Source organism: Canis aureus, chromosome 16 (genome assembly GCF_053574225.1).
Source record: "Canis aureus isolate CA01 chromosome 16, VMU_Caureus_v.1.0, whole genome shotgun sequence".
Lineage (NCBI taxonomy): Eukaryota > Metazoa > Chordata > Mammalia > Carnivora > Canidae > Canis > Canis aureus.
The window spans coordinates 19,862,015-19,881,134 of record NC_135626.1 but is presented as its reverse complement, the minus strand read 5'-3'; the positions used below and the strand labels follow the sequence as shown (position 1 = coordinate 19,881,134).

The 19,120-nt window shown below is 47.2% G+C and overlaps 1 protein-coding gene across 5 annotated transcripts in view; it reads left to right on the top strand.

Moving 5' to 3' along the window:
* The window catches only part of LOC144286077 (uncharacterized), a 184,909-nt gene that overhangs the window by 154,724 nt on the left and 11,065 nt on the right, over nt 1-19,120 (top strand). For 4 of the 5 annotated variants that reach the window (XR_013354171.1, XR_013354170.1, XM_077852101.1 and 1 more), the window contains one exon: nt 18,935-19,015. Coding sequence is in view for 2 of the 5 variants with exons in the window: in XM_077852101.1 (XP_077708227.1) it covers nt 18,935-19,015 (81 nt within the window). In the remaining 3 variants the exon portion in view is untranslated. Of the gene's footprint in view, nt 1-14,178; nt 14,331-18,934; nt 19,016-19,120 lie in introns of those variants that run through there. The other variant, XR_013354172.1, reaches the window with a different exon arrangement.

Below are 19,120 nucleotides of genomic sequence, written 5' to 3'. Positions count from 1 at the left end.
TGGACACAGCAACATAAATTAGGGTAGCTGGCATGAAAAATGGGTATGGATATTGAATAAGCAACCCCCATGTCTACCACAATTCCCAAATTCATACCTCCATTTTGACCTCTGTGTTCCGAAGTCCAGCCGTCCACTCAATACTTCTGATATGCACCTCAATGGTAACATGGTCCAAATAGATCTCTTGATTCACTTCCCTGCCCATCTGTTCCTCCCTCAGTCTTCTCCGTCCCAATAAATGGCATCAACCATTCATCCAGTTGCTTAAGCCAAAAGTTCACTTATCTCTTACCACTCTCCCCTTCACACACTGAGCTCTAGCCACACGGGCATTCTTTTGATTTCTAGAATTGTTCAGAAACAATTATCTCAGGACCTTTGCACTTGCTGTCCTGACTGTCTGATATGCTCTAGATTTCACATGGCAAACTGCTCCTTGTCATTCAGGCCTTTATTGAAATATCACTTTTCCTGGCCACTATATCCAAATTAGGCACCCAGTCTGTCCCATACTTGTCACTGTCTATCACATCACCCTGTTTGGGTTTCTTCATAGAACTTATCATTCTGCGACATGATCTTGTTCATTAATTTTGTTTTCTTCTTTATTGTCTGTCCTCCCTCTAGAATGAAAAATCCATGCCAGCAAAGACCTTGTCTGTCTTGTTTGTCTCCAAATGGATCTATGCAAATATCTATCTGTGTGATGTCTATGTGAACACCTATGTGAATGCTGCTCCCTGGACTTTTGCAACATAGCAGCCCAACTGTGTCCCAGAATCTAGAACATATCTGCTACATGGTAAATTCTCAATGAATGTAGGTCCATAAATGGACTGATGCACAAGTGGATGGGTGGTTGAATAGATGGGTAGATGGGGTGGCTGGGGACCTTAAATATAACCCTTCCTGAAAGTAGAAAGACTATATGGTCAGTAGGCTCTAGTTGGGGCAGAGCTACTCTTTGGAATCCAGAACCCCCTTTCTTGTCTTCCCTCTACCATTTCACTTCTCAGGTTGAAAAAAAGAAGAGTTCTAGCTCTGAAACCCCTGATAAGCTCAATTATCCATTACTGTAATCCCATCTGGTTCCCAGTTCAAGAGTGCATTCTGACCCAGACACGCCACCTCACCCTGCTTTGGCCCGGGCAGGCTACTTGCTGCTCACAACCTGCCTTAAAAAGTGTCAAAGAAATAACATCCTCGAACTAAAGTAATAACTATTCTATAATAACTAACATCTGTACTGCACTATACAGGTTGCAAGGTGTTTTTTGTATAGATTATCTCGATTCTTTATCATAACAAATCTGGTGCCATTATCAATTATGCCACTGAAGCTTAGAGGGGACCTAGTCCAGGATAGAAAGCACCAGTGCAGAGGCCAATGCCCTCTGTCTGCATCCATGGCAGATGTCACTAATCAGTTAAGGCACTTTCCTGTTTAGCCCGGACCCAACCCCAGAATCTTCTACATTGGGACCCAGTCACTTCCAGTCAGTCAGACTGACACATGGAAGAAAGCATTTTCCCACTGGGCTAGCCCTAGTCCCTCATTTTGCAGATGTGGTCACTATAGACTAGGGATGCCACCCAATGAGTTAGTGGTGAAACCAGTGCTAGAACCCAGGACTCTCGGCTCACATGTAGTCAGAAGTCTTCCCCCGGTCCCTATACACAGTTCTCAAGATGACCGGGATTCTGATTTAACTGGGTGTCATGCTTTTAAAGGTCCCCAGGAGATGTAATTTGCAGCCTAGGTTGAAAACCACGAATATTTTCTCCCTCTCTAATAGTGTGCTGATTATTTTTTATGGTGTTAAGAATTACCCGGGGCCATTTGTTAAATGTATAATGTACGTTTGTAAATATGCAGGTCTCTTCCCTGGAGAATCTGACTCAAGAGATCTGTCCTGGGGCCAAGGAATCTGCATTTTCATAAGCTTGTCAGGTGATTATGGTCATCTGGGAAGTTGGGCCAGACAGCTCTGAACAGACTCAGCTAGGACTGTCTTTAGAAAGCCCAAGAAGGAGGCCAGGCCACTATTGAGCGTCAGGAGGCAAAGGGTGATCTGGGCTTTGTCTCTTTAAATAGTTGCAAAGGCTTTTGTCCATTTACCAAGCATTTGCCTTTCTTTTGAAGTTTCCAGTCTAGATTATTATGTAATTCATCTCAAGAATTTATAAGAATAATATCGCCCTCGTGCCTGGTTTATGTAGAAAGAAGGACAGCAAAGACAGATAAAGTAGAACACGGAGGTAAGGATGAAATGAAAATTATTTGTCTATTTTAGACAAGTAATTTTCTCTAATGTTCTGTTCTCTCATGTGGTTGTCCTTCTGAGAGCTCAAGGGCTTTTTAAGGTAGAGCAAATCTGGAGTTTGCTCTTGAGGGAGGCTGGCTGGAAATATGGATTGGGATCGCCAGGAGCAGGGCCTATGAGGATCCAAGTGTCCAGTGCCAACATGTGGGCCAAGAGACCCCACTGAATTCCACCTGGGGCCCAAGACGGGTAGGACAAAATCACAGTGGTGTGGGTTCACCATGTGTCAGACACCAATCAGGATTCCTTTCTCTCCCACCATGAAAATTCTGCAAAGTACAGTTAATATCTCCACTTTACAGATGAGTAAATTGAGGTTCAGAGAAATCACACTGTCTTTGGCCTAACTAGGAATTTCTCAGTCTAGAAGGGAAAAGTACCATTTAATCCAATGCTCATTATTACTAGGAAGACCCAAACATCCCAGAACATCAGGATGCTTTAATATCAGGATGCATTAAAATGCCAAGCATTTGGAAACCAGACTCCATCCCCCGCCCCCCCCCCCCCCGCCCTAATCATACATATTAATTGAGAGATGCAGCCTGGAGAATTACAAAGAACAGATTTACCACCTAAACTTACTTGTCCTCGAGCTAATGCTAAACTGGGTGGCAAATCCAGAGCAGGAAAGAAATGAGTCTGGAATTAAGAGCAGGCCACAAATATGCACCAAAAACCTTAAAAATGCGCACACCCTCTGACCCAGCAGTTTCACCTCTAGGAATTTATCCTCCCAAAATAGCTGAAAAAGTAGGCCAAGAAGTATTTACAAGGCAACATTGTTTACAGCTTTGGAAAAGTGGAAACGTAACTGTCCAACAGTAGACTTCACATAATGTAGCACATTCACTTAGGCAAAAACCATATGCCCGTGAAAAATAGTGATGTAGATGTGTGTCTGTTGACCCAGAAAGCAGTTTATCATACATTTGCTGAGTGAGAAAAAAGCCTGTGTTGGAGTGGCATGATTGTGATAATTATATATATATATCAGATATACACCAAAATGTCAGCAATGGATTATTGGATTGTTATCTTTATATAGTCAGATTAGAGATCATTTTTATTTGCTTCTTTTTTTTCCCCATTTACCCAAATGTGCTGAATATATATTGCTCTATTTTTTCCAGGTTTATTGAGATAGAATTGACATATTGCACTGTAGAAGTTGAAAGTGTACAGCGACATGACTTGACTTGCATATATCGTGATGACCACAGTAAATTTAGGTTTAGTTAACATCCCTCATCTCATGATACAAAAAGAAAAAAGAAAAAAATGTTTTTTTTCTGCATGATGAGAACCCTTAGGATTTATTTTCTTCCCTTTGAAATATACCATGAACCAGTGTTGGCTGGAGTCACCATGTTGTATATTACTCCCCCAATACCTAGTCATCTCAGAACTGAAAGTCAGTGCCTTTTGACCACCTTCATCCAACCACTCCCCTCACCCCTGTTTCTGGCCACCACAAATCTGATCTCTTTTTCTATGAGTTTGTTTTTTTGTGTTTGCAGGTTTTGTTTTGTTTCTGTTTTTTTTTTTTTTTTTTTTTTTTTAAGATTCCACGTGTAAGTGACAGCATACAGTATTTGCCTTTGTCAAAAATTTACTTAGCATAATATCCTCAAGGTCCATTTGTTCATGCTGTTGCAAATGGCAGGATTTCCTTCTTTTTTATGGTCAAATAATATTCCTTTGTGTATATCTCTTTATCCATTCATTATCCACACTCATTGCTGGACACTTAAGACTGTTCTGTCCTTTTGTTTTTTGCTTAACCGTTTTCTTCAGGGAACACCTGTCATTTGCCTAACTAAATGAAACTTGTAAAAGTCTTTGAAAGAAAAGTGCTCTCAAGATCCTGCATAATTGACCTTTGTCAGTGGTTGCTTCAAAAAAAAAAAAAAATGCTGCTGAACTGGGTCATGGGGATGGAGATAATTAATGCCACCAGTGAGAAGGAGGTAGGGAAGGGCCCTGGAGGCAGGAAGGGGCTGGGGGTCATCAATATTGGTCCAGACCCCAAGCAAGGAGGTAAGGAGGGACTCATAAGCAACGGTGAACCCAGTTCACAGATAGATCCAACTTATAAGCTATATGGACAGGTTGTGTCATGCCCTTGAACCTGGTCTCTGGTCGGTTCATGACATATGGGGTTTGGCACCTGCTATACCTCCTGTCTCCTACTATGTATCTATGTGGGTCAGCTGCTTTCTGGGCGGTGGGTGGGGAAGAAACACATGAACCTTGAAACACATACACATCTGGAAGCATTCATATAGAAAATGACTATCTTGGAGGTGATGGGCTGGGTGGAGAATGGAGGGTCTTGAGAAGAATTCATGAATGAGTGAGGGACCTCCAGTACAGGGAGCTCCACTTAGAGATCGACTGAAGTATGATTGGTGAGGATGGTCCCGTTGGTCATGTGGCAGTTACATCAACCTGGGGTGGGTCTGTCTGGGTAGAGGGAGCAGTTGTGACCTGTGCGAGCCAGGAGAGGAGCAAACCAGTGCTGTTCCCTGAAGATTGCCGATGATTGCTGTCGGGGTAAACAGCAGAGGGAAGCCCACATAGAAACTGTTGCCAGCAGGGGTGGCTGTCTCGGAGCCACCAAGGATGTGGCAGTGGCCCAGTCAAAGAGGCAGAGAAGGACAGGCAGGGTGGTCTAGGAGGAATGTGAGCAGCCATCTGTCCCCAGGAGTTTGGTCCCACATGTCAGTTTCCTGTTGCTGCTGTAACAAGCTACAAACCTAGTAGCTTACAATGATATGAATTCTTCTGTCTCATGCTGGAGGTCAGAAGTCCTAAAATCAAGTTTTGGGCACGGCTGCATTTCTTCTGGTGGTTCTGAGGAGGATCCATTTACTTGCCTTCTCCAGCTTCTAGAGGCTGCCGGCACCTCTGGGCCCACGGCCCCTCCCTTGAATGACTCCTGCCTTGGCCTTTTCTCCTCTGCTTCTGTCACTGCTTCATCTTCTCTGACTCTGACGCTTCTGCCCCCCCTCCGACAGGGGCCCCTGTGACTGCATTGGGCCCACTTGGATAATCTCCCTATCTCAGGACCTCTAATCTAATCACACCTGCAAAATCTCTTTTGCCATGTAAGGTAACATTCCCAAGTTCTAGGAATAGGGTGTGGCCCCCATAACCCCAGAGGACAGGCAAGGAGGCCCCCTTGGGGGTCCCCGGAAAGCACTGCTGAGAGAAGGGGGGGCTTGGATTTAGTAGCTTTGGGCATTAATATTAAGTAGTTATTCAAACTCACAAGTCAGTGAAGTTTAGGGACAGTTAGGGTTCAATTCAGATGAGGAAGCTGGAGCCCAGGGAAACTAGGAACCTGTCCAAAGTCACACGGCTAGTTCTCCAGCTTTTCTCCATGCTGTTTGTTTTACTCAACTGACCTTAGAAAAAGGAAGTGTTGCTGTAGTTTGTTGCTGTTGTTTAAGGCAGGGAATAAAGTCTACCAGACTTTTGCAGGGAGTGGGTGGGTGTGGTGTGCTTTGCAAGGGAAAGCCCAGAGCCCCCAGAGGGTGGGCAGCCTCAGAGGCTTGCTGTGCCTCGGCCCTCCTTGGGAAATTGTCCCCTCACTGGGGCTTTCCATCAAGGGAGGGTGGAGAGGGGCCAGGTGCTCCCACCACCGCGTCAGCAACTGTGGCTCACGGGCCATTCCCCTGAGGCTGCCTGGCCACCGTTGGTCATCCTTTGGCTCTTTCCGCCAGGAGGAAGCTCTTCCTCCCACTGGATTGGATTAGATTGGATTGTGGGGTAGGTTCCAGGGACAAAGGGAAAGCACTTGGGACCCATCCAGCAAGAAGGCATTTCTTTGACCCTCTGGAAAGCCCACATGTGTGCATGCCTGGGTGATGAGTGTTAAGGGGGAGGCCAGACTATATGCTTTGTTGTTTTTCTTTCTTTCTTTCTATTCTTAAATTGGCTGGTTCTTAGTGGATTTGTAGAAAATCCACTAGAAAGAAGCACAGCCATCAGAACACCTGAGTTGTAGTCTTACCCTTGTTTCTCTCCCAGTATATGACTCTAGATGCATTGTTTGACTTTCCTGAGCCTCAGTTTACCCATCTGTAGAATCAAGGGTCAGACTGGATGATCTCCAAGGTGCCTTCAGGATTGTCTAGCTTATGCTGGAACGCTTACAACAACCTCCCCACTTGGTCTCCCCACTTCCTTCCTGTACTCTTGAGGTCTCAAGCCCACCTGGTTGCTAAAATCAAATCCCCCTACCCCACCACATTTGCTTTTGCTCTCCACCATACCCCAGTGGCTAGCCTGGTGCCTGGGCCTCAGCAGGTCCTGAGCTCCAGGCACACGTAGGAAAGGACTCAAAGGAAGAGGCCCAGGCAAAGGGGCCAGTGTCACGCTCACTGTGCACGGGGAGTGGAAGCCCCTTCCGTCTGGCTCCCCACCGCCTGAGGACTGCAGAATCCCAGGAAACCGGTTGTTAAGGAGCCAGCCGCCAGCTACCAAGTTAGATAATGAGGGCTTGGGTTTTTCTGCCCCTGTTTACCTTGTGTTAAGTACATGAAAATGATGTCATTTCTGCACCCATCCAGCTGGCGCTGGTGACAGGGTCTCTTTGGGGTTCCTGGGGGCTCATCCTCCCCTAGCTCTGGTCACCCCAAACTTCATCAGTGTGGGCTGGGCCTTAGTGAGGCCGGTCAACACCACGTCATAGCTCTTTCTCAGTATTCCCCTCCCGCCCACCCCATGTTTTCTAACCCCTCCGGAGTTCATCTCTCACCATGAAGGCCACAATGGTGCCTAACTGGTCCTCCTGGCACCAGCTTGTCCCCTCCAGCCCCATTACCCCCACAGCCAGAAGTTTTCTTTCTTTCTTATTCTTTCTTTCTTTTTTTTTTTTTTTTTAAAGATTTTATTTATCCATTCATAAGAGATAAAGAGAGAGAAGCAGAGACATAGGCAGGCAGGCTCCCTATGGGAAGCCTGACATGGGGCTCAATCCCAGGACTCTGGGATCTGTGACCTGAGCCAAAACCGAGAGTCAGACGCTTAACCAATGGAGCCATCCAGGGCCCCTATTCTTCTGTCCACATTCTTGAGGGTTTACCTCCCTTCCCCAAGATCCTTACCCCTTAGGGCCCCTTTTCCCTTTATATGAACTCCTCCTAAGCTTAGGGAGCCTCAGAACTAACCCTCTCTCCTCCACCCCCAACTCTATTCCCTCCTATGCATGCTCATCGTGTCCTGTGGGGGATAGAAGAGGCAGTGACATTCAGATACTGTCAGGCTGCAAAGTTTGCAAGACTCAGAAAAGACTCTGAGGTTTGCTGATCATTTAGAAGGCCATGTGCATGGGGTGGAAGGAACGGTGAGGAGCCTCCACTGGAAGGGCCTCCTGTTCAAGAAATTGGTTCCCACAAGAGAGTCTGGAGCTTGCAGCCTGGTTCCAAGTCCCACAGCCAGCCCCTCTGGAAGCAGTGGCCCTTCTGGCGTTTTCAGTATCTGCCCCAAGTCACAGATCCTGTGTAGCAGAGCACCCAGCAGGGCTGCTCCAGCAGAAGCAGAGTCTGAGGGTGGGGGAGCCTCTGAAGGTCCTTGAGGTGGGGACGGCCAAAGAGCAACTGCTCAGTTCCAGTCTCTAGGCTGGGGGCCGCAGTTATAGGGGGAACAAGACTCTTTGCTCACCTTGCTCAGTGTGGGAGACAGACAAACCCATGACACACGGATATTCCAATGTGATCGGAGATGCAAGCTCAGCCAAGGACAATGTAAGCCAGGTAGATGGGTGCTCTATAAAGAGATGGTGACCAATAATAGGCAGTGTGATCTCATTTACTCTCCCAACACCCTGTGACCGGGTAATGGAGCTTCTATTTGCACACTTGTGCACATGGTGCACATTTGTGCACAAGCACCTGCCCCAAACCAAGCAACTACTTAACCATGCTGAACCTCAGTCTTGACTTCTGTTAAATGGGCTTATTGATACCTACATTATAAGGCTTTGGGGGACTGAACCAGGGAATATATGTGGCAGGGCCTGGCTCAGAGTAGGTATCACAACCTCAGAGTTTTTTAAAAATAAGGAGCCATCTTGGCCATAAGGCCGTGGTAGGTGGGATCAGCAATCTTTGACAGATGAAGCAAGTTAGGACCCCAATATGGGACATGTAGGGTGAATTCTTTGGGGCCAAACTTCAGGATGCCTTGCCTCTGGGTGCTACCTTTCCCTGGAGCCCACCCTTCCGGGGCTGTGACAGGCCATGCCACTCAGGTGTTTGTCACCTCAGCCTCGCTCACTTCATGGGTCACACAGGCTATGTGTTCCCTGTCCTGGGCTGCCCCAGCCTTGACTATTCTGGAGTGGGAGAGCTGGTCCAGTTCACTCCTAGTCTGGAGCCCCCTGATGCAGGCAGAGGGGGTGGGGAGAGCTTGGCTTCATCCTCACCCCAGGCTCACTGCTCCCATTCCCCTGACACCCGTGCTGCAGAGGCCGCTTCTTCCCCACCAGCCTGGGCCAGCAGTTGCACTGCCTATAAATAGAAGAGTGAGATTCCTCGTGGCCCAGTGAATGGCGCTGACATCCTGCCTCTGCCTGGCTGGGCTCTGAGTCACAGGCCCCCACCGGAGGCCCGCCCAGGCAACCAGGCCTGCACCACTGACACGGCCTCAGAGGAAGCGTTGAAGCAGAGGAAAGTCTCTGGGGAGGCTGAGAGAGGCTTAAAGCAATGCAGCTGGCATTTCCTCCCCACAAGCCCTGCTGAGGCACAGGAGTGAGTGTGCACAAGTGTGTGCCAGGTAGAGGTGCCGGCTCCAGGAAGCACCGTGGGCTCTGCGCCCCCTTCCCACAGCGTTGACAGGAGTGGGGATTCCCAGGGAATCTCATCTGTGAGCCTCCTCTGTTTCCCTTGCATTCTTGTTCTGGCTCTGCTCCTTCCAAAGCCAAAAACCAAATCCACAGATATGGACACACCCATGCGAGCTCAGAAAAATGGGCTCAAAGGCTGGAAACCAGGCCCTGGGGAACGGGCAAGGACCAAGACCACTCCAGAGGGCCAAGTGGCTGGAAGGGCAGGAGGTGGCTGGGGTCTCCAACCCTCTGCCCTCTACCTGGGTCAGAAGGAGGTTCTCACTGGCTGCACTGGGGTCCCGTGTCTACCCTGTGGCTAGAGGAGGGTGGAGGGAACTTGGTAGGCTCTGTTTGGTGGGGAAGAGGTAATTCCCCCACGGACTGCTAGGAAGGAGAGTACTTTGGATGGCTTGAGCTCAGCAAACATCCACTGTAGATTCTCTGCTTGAATGCCACCTGCTCTGAGAGGTCTGCCCAGCCAGCCCACCCAAAGGGGCCCCCACTTGGCTCATCTCCTACAGAGCCGGGTCACAATCGAATTTGTGGAACGTGTTTGGTTTGGTTTTCTCTTTATTCCTCTCCCCTGCACTAGATCCACTAGATTCCATGCTCCATGAGGGCAAGGGCCAGGTCAGCGTTGCTCACCGCTGGGCACCTGGCACGTACTTGTTAGACGAAGGAATGAGCAGCCTGTGTGGACCCTCGGGGGTCCACACACACATGCTTACATACTTGTTCACATACTCGTACACATCTACCCACACACGCATTCACACACTTACACTCTTGCTCATACATGCAGGAGTCTTCAATTATTTGAGCAGCCCCTCCTTCGGTGTCACCTCCCAATCTACACCCTGCCCCCAGCCACCAGGGGTCATTAGGGCAAGAGATCCCAGCTGGGGACCTGCACTCTCTGCTGTTCTGACCCCCAGGGTTCTTCCCAGAAAGACAGACATTCTCCTGGTTTGGGCATAGGTGTCGGTGATGTCTCAGTCCAGAGGGACTGTCATGGGAAAACCCACTCCTGCCCCATTTGAACATCCTTGCTGGTTCCCTGTGGTTCACAGTTAATGTCCTACCTCTATTGCCTGGATTTCCAGCACAGGCCAAAGCTTGGCGCCACAGGGAAATTCTGCTCTTTCATACCTCCAGGCCCCGCACAGGCTGATCTTTCCACCAAGAAGCCTGAATTCCCTTCACCCAGTCCCCACACCTTCGTGCTCCTCTTGTAAACTCTCAGTGAACTTCAAGACCCATCCAAATAGCATCTCCCTGTAAGTCCATGAGTCGCGTTAACAGTTTCTGCCCCTCTCTTTCTCAATTTGTCCTGAATTCTCCGGAAACATTGATGCACAGAACTATGGGCTTGGCAAGGTCCTCAGAGACCCATAGTAGGTTGCAACCCAGGAGTGGATGGAAATGTGGGAGGGAGTTTTTGGTGGCCAGAGTGACCGGGACTGCTTATGGCATTTAATGGGCAGGGGACTGGGAATGCTCACTAAGAAGGACTGTCCATCCTAAAGATCACTAGCAGCCTACTGGGAAATGCTGAGCCACCTTCACTGATGGGGAAGCCAAGGCCTAGGGAGGGGAAGCAGCTTGTCAGGGTTACACAGGCACACTGGGCCCCAAGGTGGTCAGTACCCACTCCCTTGGGGGCACACTCCTGGGTGGTGGGCCAGAGAATGGCCTTCTGACCCTCTCGGTCCTCAGTGCCCAGCCCTGGCCACACCACCAGCACCACGGGTATTGTGGGAAATATGTCTGGGAATGCCCCAAAGCTCCCACCAGCTGCTGCACCTTCTCCTGCCCTGTGCTGACAGCCAGATGGTTTGATGTGGCTGAGGATGTGCCTGGAATATGGAGCCACTGTCCCCCAGGGAGTGGGGAGCTGGGCTTGTGGGCTGAGGCCAGAGTTCTACAATTACAGCGTCCAGCTCCATGAGCTCATCTAAACACCAGGAAAGCCACGCTTTAGACTAGAGTCTGGGCATAGTGACCATGACACTCCAGGGCCCAGCCTGGCCATGGGTGTCAGGAAGGGAGATGCAAGAACCAGTGTTCCCTAAATCAGCCCCTCAGCCTTACTCAGAAAAGGAGTGGCTATTCTTCTCTCCCATCTCCCACTCTCAGCCTGGGCTGCCTTGGATTCTCCCTAGGGGCTGAAGGAACTTCTTAAAAACTAAAAAGAAACTTTTTTCAAAAATGAAAAGAAGGGTGCCTAGGTGGGTCAGTTGGTAAAGTGTCTGCCTTCAGCTCAGGTCATGATCCAAGGGTCCTGGGACTGAGTTCTGCGTTGGGCTCCCTGCTCAGAGGAGAGCCTGCTTCTCCCTCTCCCTCTGCCTCGGCCCCTTCTCCCTCTCCCATTCATTCTCTCTCTCTTTCTCTCTTTTGCTCTCTCTAAATCTTTTTAAAAAATGAAAAGAAACTTAAAAAAAGCTATAATTGGTTATACGTAAAGCCAGAGATAATAATATAACCCATCTTCATATCCCTATCACTCAGTTCTGACAATCATCGACCTACAGCCCATCCTTCCTCATCCTGACCCTCCCTGCAATCCACACCCCTCCTCCTGTATTATTTTGAAGCAGGATGCCAACCATGACATCATTTCATCCATAAATATGTCAGCGTGTATCCCTAAAAGGACTCTTCCTTACAAACTAAACCATAATCACAATACCATTATTACACCAAAAATTTAAGTCCTAATATTATCAAAGACCCAGCCAGTGCTCAAATTTCCCATTGTTGCATAATTGTCTTCTTTAGAGTGTAAATTTCTAACCAAATCAGGTCTACACATTATAATTGGTTGGTAAATCAATTATGAGTTTCTTTGGGTCTAGGGCTTTGTTTTGTTTTTATAGATTCATGGGAAGAAACTAGCTGTTCATCTTGTGGCATTTTGCTTATTGCTGCCTTGTGGTGTCATAGAATATGTCTCTCTGTCCTCTGTCCTGGAACTTGGTAGTTAGAAGCAGAGGCTTGATCAGATTCAAGTTTGATTTTTTGGGGGGCGGGGGGCAAGACTACTTCATTAGATGGTGTTGAGGTCTTCTATCAAGAGGCACATGGTGTCTTATTCTCTTTTTTTGTGACGTTAGCAGCCATTCAAGCAATTAATTTATTAGAGACTACAAAATGGTATTACGTTTCATTCCTTCTGCATTTATTAGCTGGAACTGTCTATAGAAGAAACATACTCTTTTCTATTACTGGGCATGTAGTTATTCTGTTTGAATGAGACTTTTAAAGTTTATCTACTCCCTCCAGTGGGTTGAGTGGTCCAGAGAGGGCAAGCCCCACACTAAAGGATGCCAGCAAATTAGGATCAGTCCTGGAAATCAAATCCAGGTGCTGCATCATATGCAGAACTGTTGTGGAGGCAGATGGTGGAGCAGTAAAGGTTGGGGTCAGGAATCAGGTCAGGATTTGATTCTGGGACCTGCCATTTATAAGCATGGGACCTTGGGCTGACCATTTAGCCTTGATGCTCTCTGTAATGTGTGGATAATCCCACATCCCTCATGCAGCCCAAGTTTGCCAATCTTTCAGCCCTTTGTAAGAAGGACCTTGGAGAAGACCATCCGGATATCACAAGGTAGACTACATTCAGCAGCCGTGCTCAGATCCATGGCGTCCCACTTTAGTTTCCTGTGGCTGCTTCAGGACCCTGCCTAAGGACCCTGCCTATCCTTCCTGCCTGAGGAGAGTTTCTCAGGAGGCCCAGGCTTCTATCAGCAAGGCGATGAGCTCAGGATTGGCTGTATAATTGTGAGGACTTTTGTTCAAAAATGATCATGAATTTCAAGACAGAGCAAAACATCAAACCAAGCGCAAAGCCCTTCTAGGCACAGGCCCTTGGTGCTGCGCAGGTCGCAAGCCCTGGAAGAGCTCTGTCTCAGTGGCATGTGGATGGATCTGATCCAATCCCATCCGAATTTGAGTTAGGACCTAACCAAAACAAACTCCAATCCAGTGAGCTCCGGCTAAGAGGGAGTGTTTATAGTAAACAGTATTTAACAATTATAGTCACATAAATGCAGTTTCACGGGTTTAATCTTTTGGATCAACTGTGAACAAAGCAGTAAAATCTTGATTGTGGGGCGGAAGAAAATACGAATGCCGCAGACAATGTAAAAAAAACGTATTGCTGACCAAGGTGGCACGTGGATAGGCAGAGGAGTGGTAGGAACAGCCATATTTATTCTTATTCTGAAAAGGGCTGGCAAGATAGGGTAAACTACCTAAAGTTGAAAAAAGAAATAGACATTTGGATATAGGCAATCAGTGGACACCGACTAGAGGTATTATACATTCAGTTAAGAGTGCAAGTGAGCTAAGTTCTCACAAACCGTATGGAGACAGCAGTGGATTTGGTCTAAAGTTCTAAGCCAAGAAATGGGTCTAGTAGGAGTGTATTCTCTTGAGTTTTGAAGGTAAACATCAGGGATCCCTGGGTGGCGCAGCGGTTTGGCGCCTGCCTTTGGCCCAGGGCGCGATCCTGGAGACCCGGGATCGAATCCCACGTCGGGCTCCCAGTGCGTGGAGCCTGCTTCTCCCTCTGCCTGTGTCTCTGCCTCTCTCTCTCTGTGTGACTATCATAAATAAAAAAAAAAAAAAAAAAAAAATTTTGAAGGTAAACATCAGAAAAAATACAAAAGGAAACGTGTCAAACAGTTTGTCCCTGGAGCGAAGCGGGAAGAACAGGGCGGAGCCCGCCGCTTTCCTTTAGGAGCTCTTTTGTGCTGTTTGCCACCATGTGCACATATTACGGGGCGCGTGGGACTGCTCGGGGCCCCGCTCTCCCCCCCCCCCCCCCACGGCCCCCGCGGCGCTGCGGTCGGAGGCTCGGAGCTCCGGAGCCCGGGGGCAATGCGGCCTGTGCCAGGGAAGGACTCTGATTGGCTACCCGCTCACCCGTTGGGCCAATCCACGGCGTGCTGCGCTCTGATTGGCCTCACGGGGTCACGTGACACGCACGCCCCCGCTTCCGGGAGGATTGAAATTTCCCAGGCCCCCCAGAGAGCCGCAGAGGAGCAGGTTCTCCCCGGAAGGACGAGGACGTCCCGGGAAGAAAGGGAGAAAGGATGGCGAGGACCAACCCCGCAGATACCCCCGCGACACTGAGCCTACCACGGGCCAGAGGCTGGTAGAGGGTCAGGATGTGGAAGACGTGGGGGGAACTACAGCCTGCAACGCCTACGGGGGGGCGGGCGGGAGATGGAGACGGGGAAACCAGTAGTTGTTACTCGGGCCGGAATGTGGAAGAGCCAGTGTTCCCACGGGGTTCCAAGGGAGCCGGCGAGCGGCCTGTGCTGCCCGCTGGCATCCGGAACTCAGTCCCTAGGGCCACCCAGGTACTCCCAGTACAGCACAGCGACTTGGGGCCAGATCCCATTTCTGCTCAGGGACATATTTTACCTCTCTGAGCTTGTTTCTTCATCAAACAGAACGGGACAATTATTCCAGTTTAGCTATTAGATTGATTTTGGGAGGCTGAGTACAGAGCTTCACACCCACGAGGCACTTCTCTACCCCCCTACCCGCATCACCAAGTTTTCTTAGATAAACTGATTAGTTCCAGCTTAGCTTAAAACCAAAAGATGCTCTTTAGAGTTGTTTCATGATCTATCTGGTCTATAGAAGAATACCAGATAATTATCCAAATGCCAAATATTACATAATTGTACCAAAATTGTCAGCTTGGATACCCCCCACTAACACAGAAGCTCCCTGAAGGCAGGCACAGCATTATTCATTTCTGCATCTCTTCCTGGTACCCAGCCTAATGGACACTTCTCCCACACCCCCTTCTTACGGAGAGATAATTAGCACAAAGCACTATGAAGGTTGAAGGTGTGTAGCATACTGACTTAACTCCCATACATTGTGATATGATCGCCAAAATAATCTTAGTTTACATGCATCCTCTCTATGGATACAAAAAGAAAGGAAAAAGAAGAAAACTTTTTTTTTTTTTCTTGCGATGACAAGAATTCTTAGGCTCTATGCTCTTAACTTTCAGATACACCGTACAGGCAGTGTTAACTATTGTCATCATGCTATACATTACATCCCTGAAACTTAATTATCTTATCACCAGAAGTTTATACCTTTTGAGCACCTTCAGCCAATCCCCCATCTCCTCCCCTGTCTCTAGTAACCACAAATCTGATTTCTTTTTCTATGAGTTTTGTTTTTTAGATTCTATGTCTAAGTGAGATCATACAGTATTTGTCTTTCTCTGACTTATTTCACTTAGCATCCGTGTTGTCACAGATGGCAGGATTTCCTTCTTTTTATGGCCGAATGATAATCCAGCATGTGCGTGTGTGCACACACGCATGCACCCATGTGTGTATAACATTTTCTTTATCCATTCATCAGTTGATGGACACCTAGGTCATGTCCATGTCTTGGTTATTTTAAATAATCCTGCTATGAACATGGGGCTGCAGATGTGTCTTTGACATAATGTTTTCTTTTCTTTTTAAAAAAGATTTTATTTATTTATTCGTGAGAGACACACAGAGAGACCGAGAGAGGTAGAGAGGCAGAGACATAGGCAGAGAGAAGCAGGCTCCATGCAGGGAGCCTGACATAGGACTCGATCCTGGGTCTCCATTCTTCACACCCTGGGCTGAAGGCAGCGCTAAACCACTGAGCCACCAAGGCTGCCTGACATAGTGTTTTCATTCCTTTTGATATATTCCTGGAAATGGAATTGCTGGATCATAGGGCCATTCTATTTGAAAGTTTTAAAAATGTATTATGATTGATTATTATCAAAGTATAGTTGACACACAATGTTATATGAGTTTCAGGTGTACAACATAGTGATTTAACAATTCTGTACATTACTCAGAGCTCACCATGATAGGTGTAGTCACCGCTTGTCACCGTGCAACGCTATTACAATATTATTGACTACGTTCCCTGTGCCGTACTTTTCATCTCCATGATTTATTTTATTTTATTCTTTAAGATTTTATTTATTCATTCATGAGAGACACAGAGAGAGAACAGAGACAGACGGAGAAGCAGGCTCCTCGCAGGGAGCCCGATATGGAACTTGATCCTCAAACCCTGGGATCACACCTTGAGCCAAAGGCAGAGGCTCATCCGCTGAGCCACCTGGGTGTCCTGGTTTATTTTATAACTAGAAGTTTGTACCTCTTAATCCCATTCACCTATTTTACCTGCCCCCCCCCCCACCTCCCCTTGGCAACCACCAGCTTGTTTTTTTTGTATTTAAGAGTCTGGGTTTTTTGGTGTGTTTGTTCATTTGTTTTGTGTTTAGATTTGACCTATGACTGAAATCATATGGCATTTGTCTTTTCCTGTCTGACTTACTTCACTTTGCATAATATCCTGTAGGCCCATCCATGTTGTCACAAATGGCAAGATTTCATTCTTTTTGACGGCTGAGTAATATTCCAATTTTATATACACCACATCTTCTTTATCCCTTCATCTGTTAATGGATCCTTGGGTGCTTCCGTATCTTGGCTATTGTAAGTAATGCAGCAATGAACATAGGGGTGCATGTATCTTTTCAAATTAGTGTTTTTGTCTTCTTTGGGTAAATGCCCAGGAGTGGAATGACCGGATCCTATGGTGTTCCTCTTTCTCGTACTTGGAGGAGCCCCCATCCTTTTCCCCACAGCGGCTGCATAGGTTACAATCCCCCCTTTCCCACACCCTCACCATCTGCTATCTCTTGTTTTCTCGATGCTGGCTGATCTGACAGGTGTGAGATGATATCTCTTAGTGGTTTTGACTTGCATTTCCCTGATGATGAGTGATGTTGAGCACCTTTTCATGTACGTGTGGACCATGTGTACATCTTCTCTGGAAAAATCTTCTTGAGTCCTTTGCCCATTTTTAAATTAAACTACTTGTTTTTTCACTCTTGAGTTGCATGCATTTTTTTATACATTTTAGATCTTAACCCCTTATCAGATATGATTTGCAAATATTTTTTTTTTCCCATTCTGTAGGTTGTCTTTCCACCTTGTGGTCAATTTCTCTTGCTCAGCAAGAGCTTTTTGCTTTGGTGTAGGCCTGCTTGTTTATTTTGTCCCTTGCGCTCTGGGTATAATATCCCAAAAATCATTGCCAAGGCCCATGTCAAGGAGCTTTTCCCCTATGTTTTCTTCTTGGTTTTTTACAGCTTCTGGCATTACAGTAGTCTTTAGAGAATTTTGACTTCATTTTAGTGGGTGGTGTAAGATAGGGATCTATAATGGAGACTTTTTTAAACAAGATTTTTATTTATTTATTCATGAGAGACACAGAGAGGCAGAGCCATAGGCAGAGGGAGAAGCATCAGAATCTGATGCAGGATTCAATTCCAGGACCCTGGGATCATGACCTGTGCCAAAGGCAGGCAGATGTTCAATCACTGAGCCACCCAGGTGCCCCTATAATGGAGACTTTTAGTAAATATATTTTTAAAACCCTATCTGAACAGGTAAAGGGCTGAATGAGGCCCTCAAAAGGACACTGGAAACAGCTCTGTTTGCCAAGATGGTCTCCCGGCAGACACCACAGTGGCTTCGGACAGTGGCCAAGGACAAGAGAGAGAGCAAAATGTGTATCTGGCATGGGAGTTGGAAGGCAGGGCATGATGGAGGAGGCAGTGGATGATGGGCCTTGTTCATGAAACATGTCTATTAGCCCACCTACCCTGTGGCACAGAGTTACCTGAGATAGATCAGCAGCAAACATGAAACCACCCACACTCAGGCAGCTGATATCCAGGGTATAATGTGTGGAGGGCGGCAAGAGCCTCTGGAGAAACCTGGCCTAGGCATCCCCATGGCTGCATCTTCTAGTAATGTGTTTATAATAATAATATGAATTGCAATACCAGCAGCAATTATGAAGAGAACCTATTACTAGATTAGTCAAGACCACTTCAGGGGCGCCTGGGTGGCTCAGTCAGTTAAGCATCTGACTCTTGGTTTAAGCTCAGGTCATGATCTTGCCATCATGGAATTGAGCCCCGCATCGCTCAGTGTGGAGTCTGCTTGAAATTCTCGGTCCCTCCTCCCCTGTTACACCCGCCACTCACTTGCTCGCGTGCACTCTCTCTCTCTAAAATGAATGAATAAGATCTTAAAAAAATAAATAAATAAAAAATAAAAAAAACAGATTGCTTCAGTTTTAAGTAATAGAAACTCAACCCAAACTGGCTTAAACAAATAAAAAGAGATACTTGGTTTTTGTATTAATTCCTAAAAAAATCCCAGGGGTTAACTAGCTTCTGGTATGACTGGATCCAGGAGCTCCAAAGACATCATCAGCATTCTGTGTCTTGCTCCACCTCTTGGCTCTGTGGTCTCCTGACATCATTCTCAAATGGCCAAATAGTAAAAATGACCTCTGATTGCTCCAAGCTAATGATCTCAGCAAAGACAAGCATGCATTTATTCCAAAAACTTCAGGACACTGTTACAAGGACCACTCCAACTTGGGTCTCATGCCCAGACCTGAGCCAATATTCAAGGTCAATACTGGGATGCGTGGATTAGCGTGGGTCTGGTGATGGGCATGGGACTGGTGTGGGGGGAAGCCCTATATACTCATAATGGAGGAGGGGGATTTTCTAGAGAGCAGGGCCATACTTGGAAGAGGTGACTTTGAACAGGGAGCATCAACAAAGGCTCCTATACCTATTGCCAGGCACAAAACTAAGTGTTCATTAAGCCTGTCAGCAGTCCTATGTGGTAAGACAATTCTTTTCCCCATTTTTCAGATGGGAAAAGTGGCTGAGAAAGGCTGAGTACCTTGCAGCATCACATTACAAGCAGCATGGACTCTTCCCTCCTGGATGGAGGTGAGTGGGGCCTGAAATACAGCGGCGGGTCAGAGAGGATTTGACTGATTAAATGTAGTGAATGAGTGGGTGGTGGTCGGATATAAAGGAGAATGAGCTGATGAA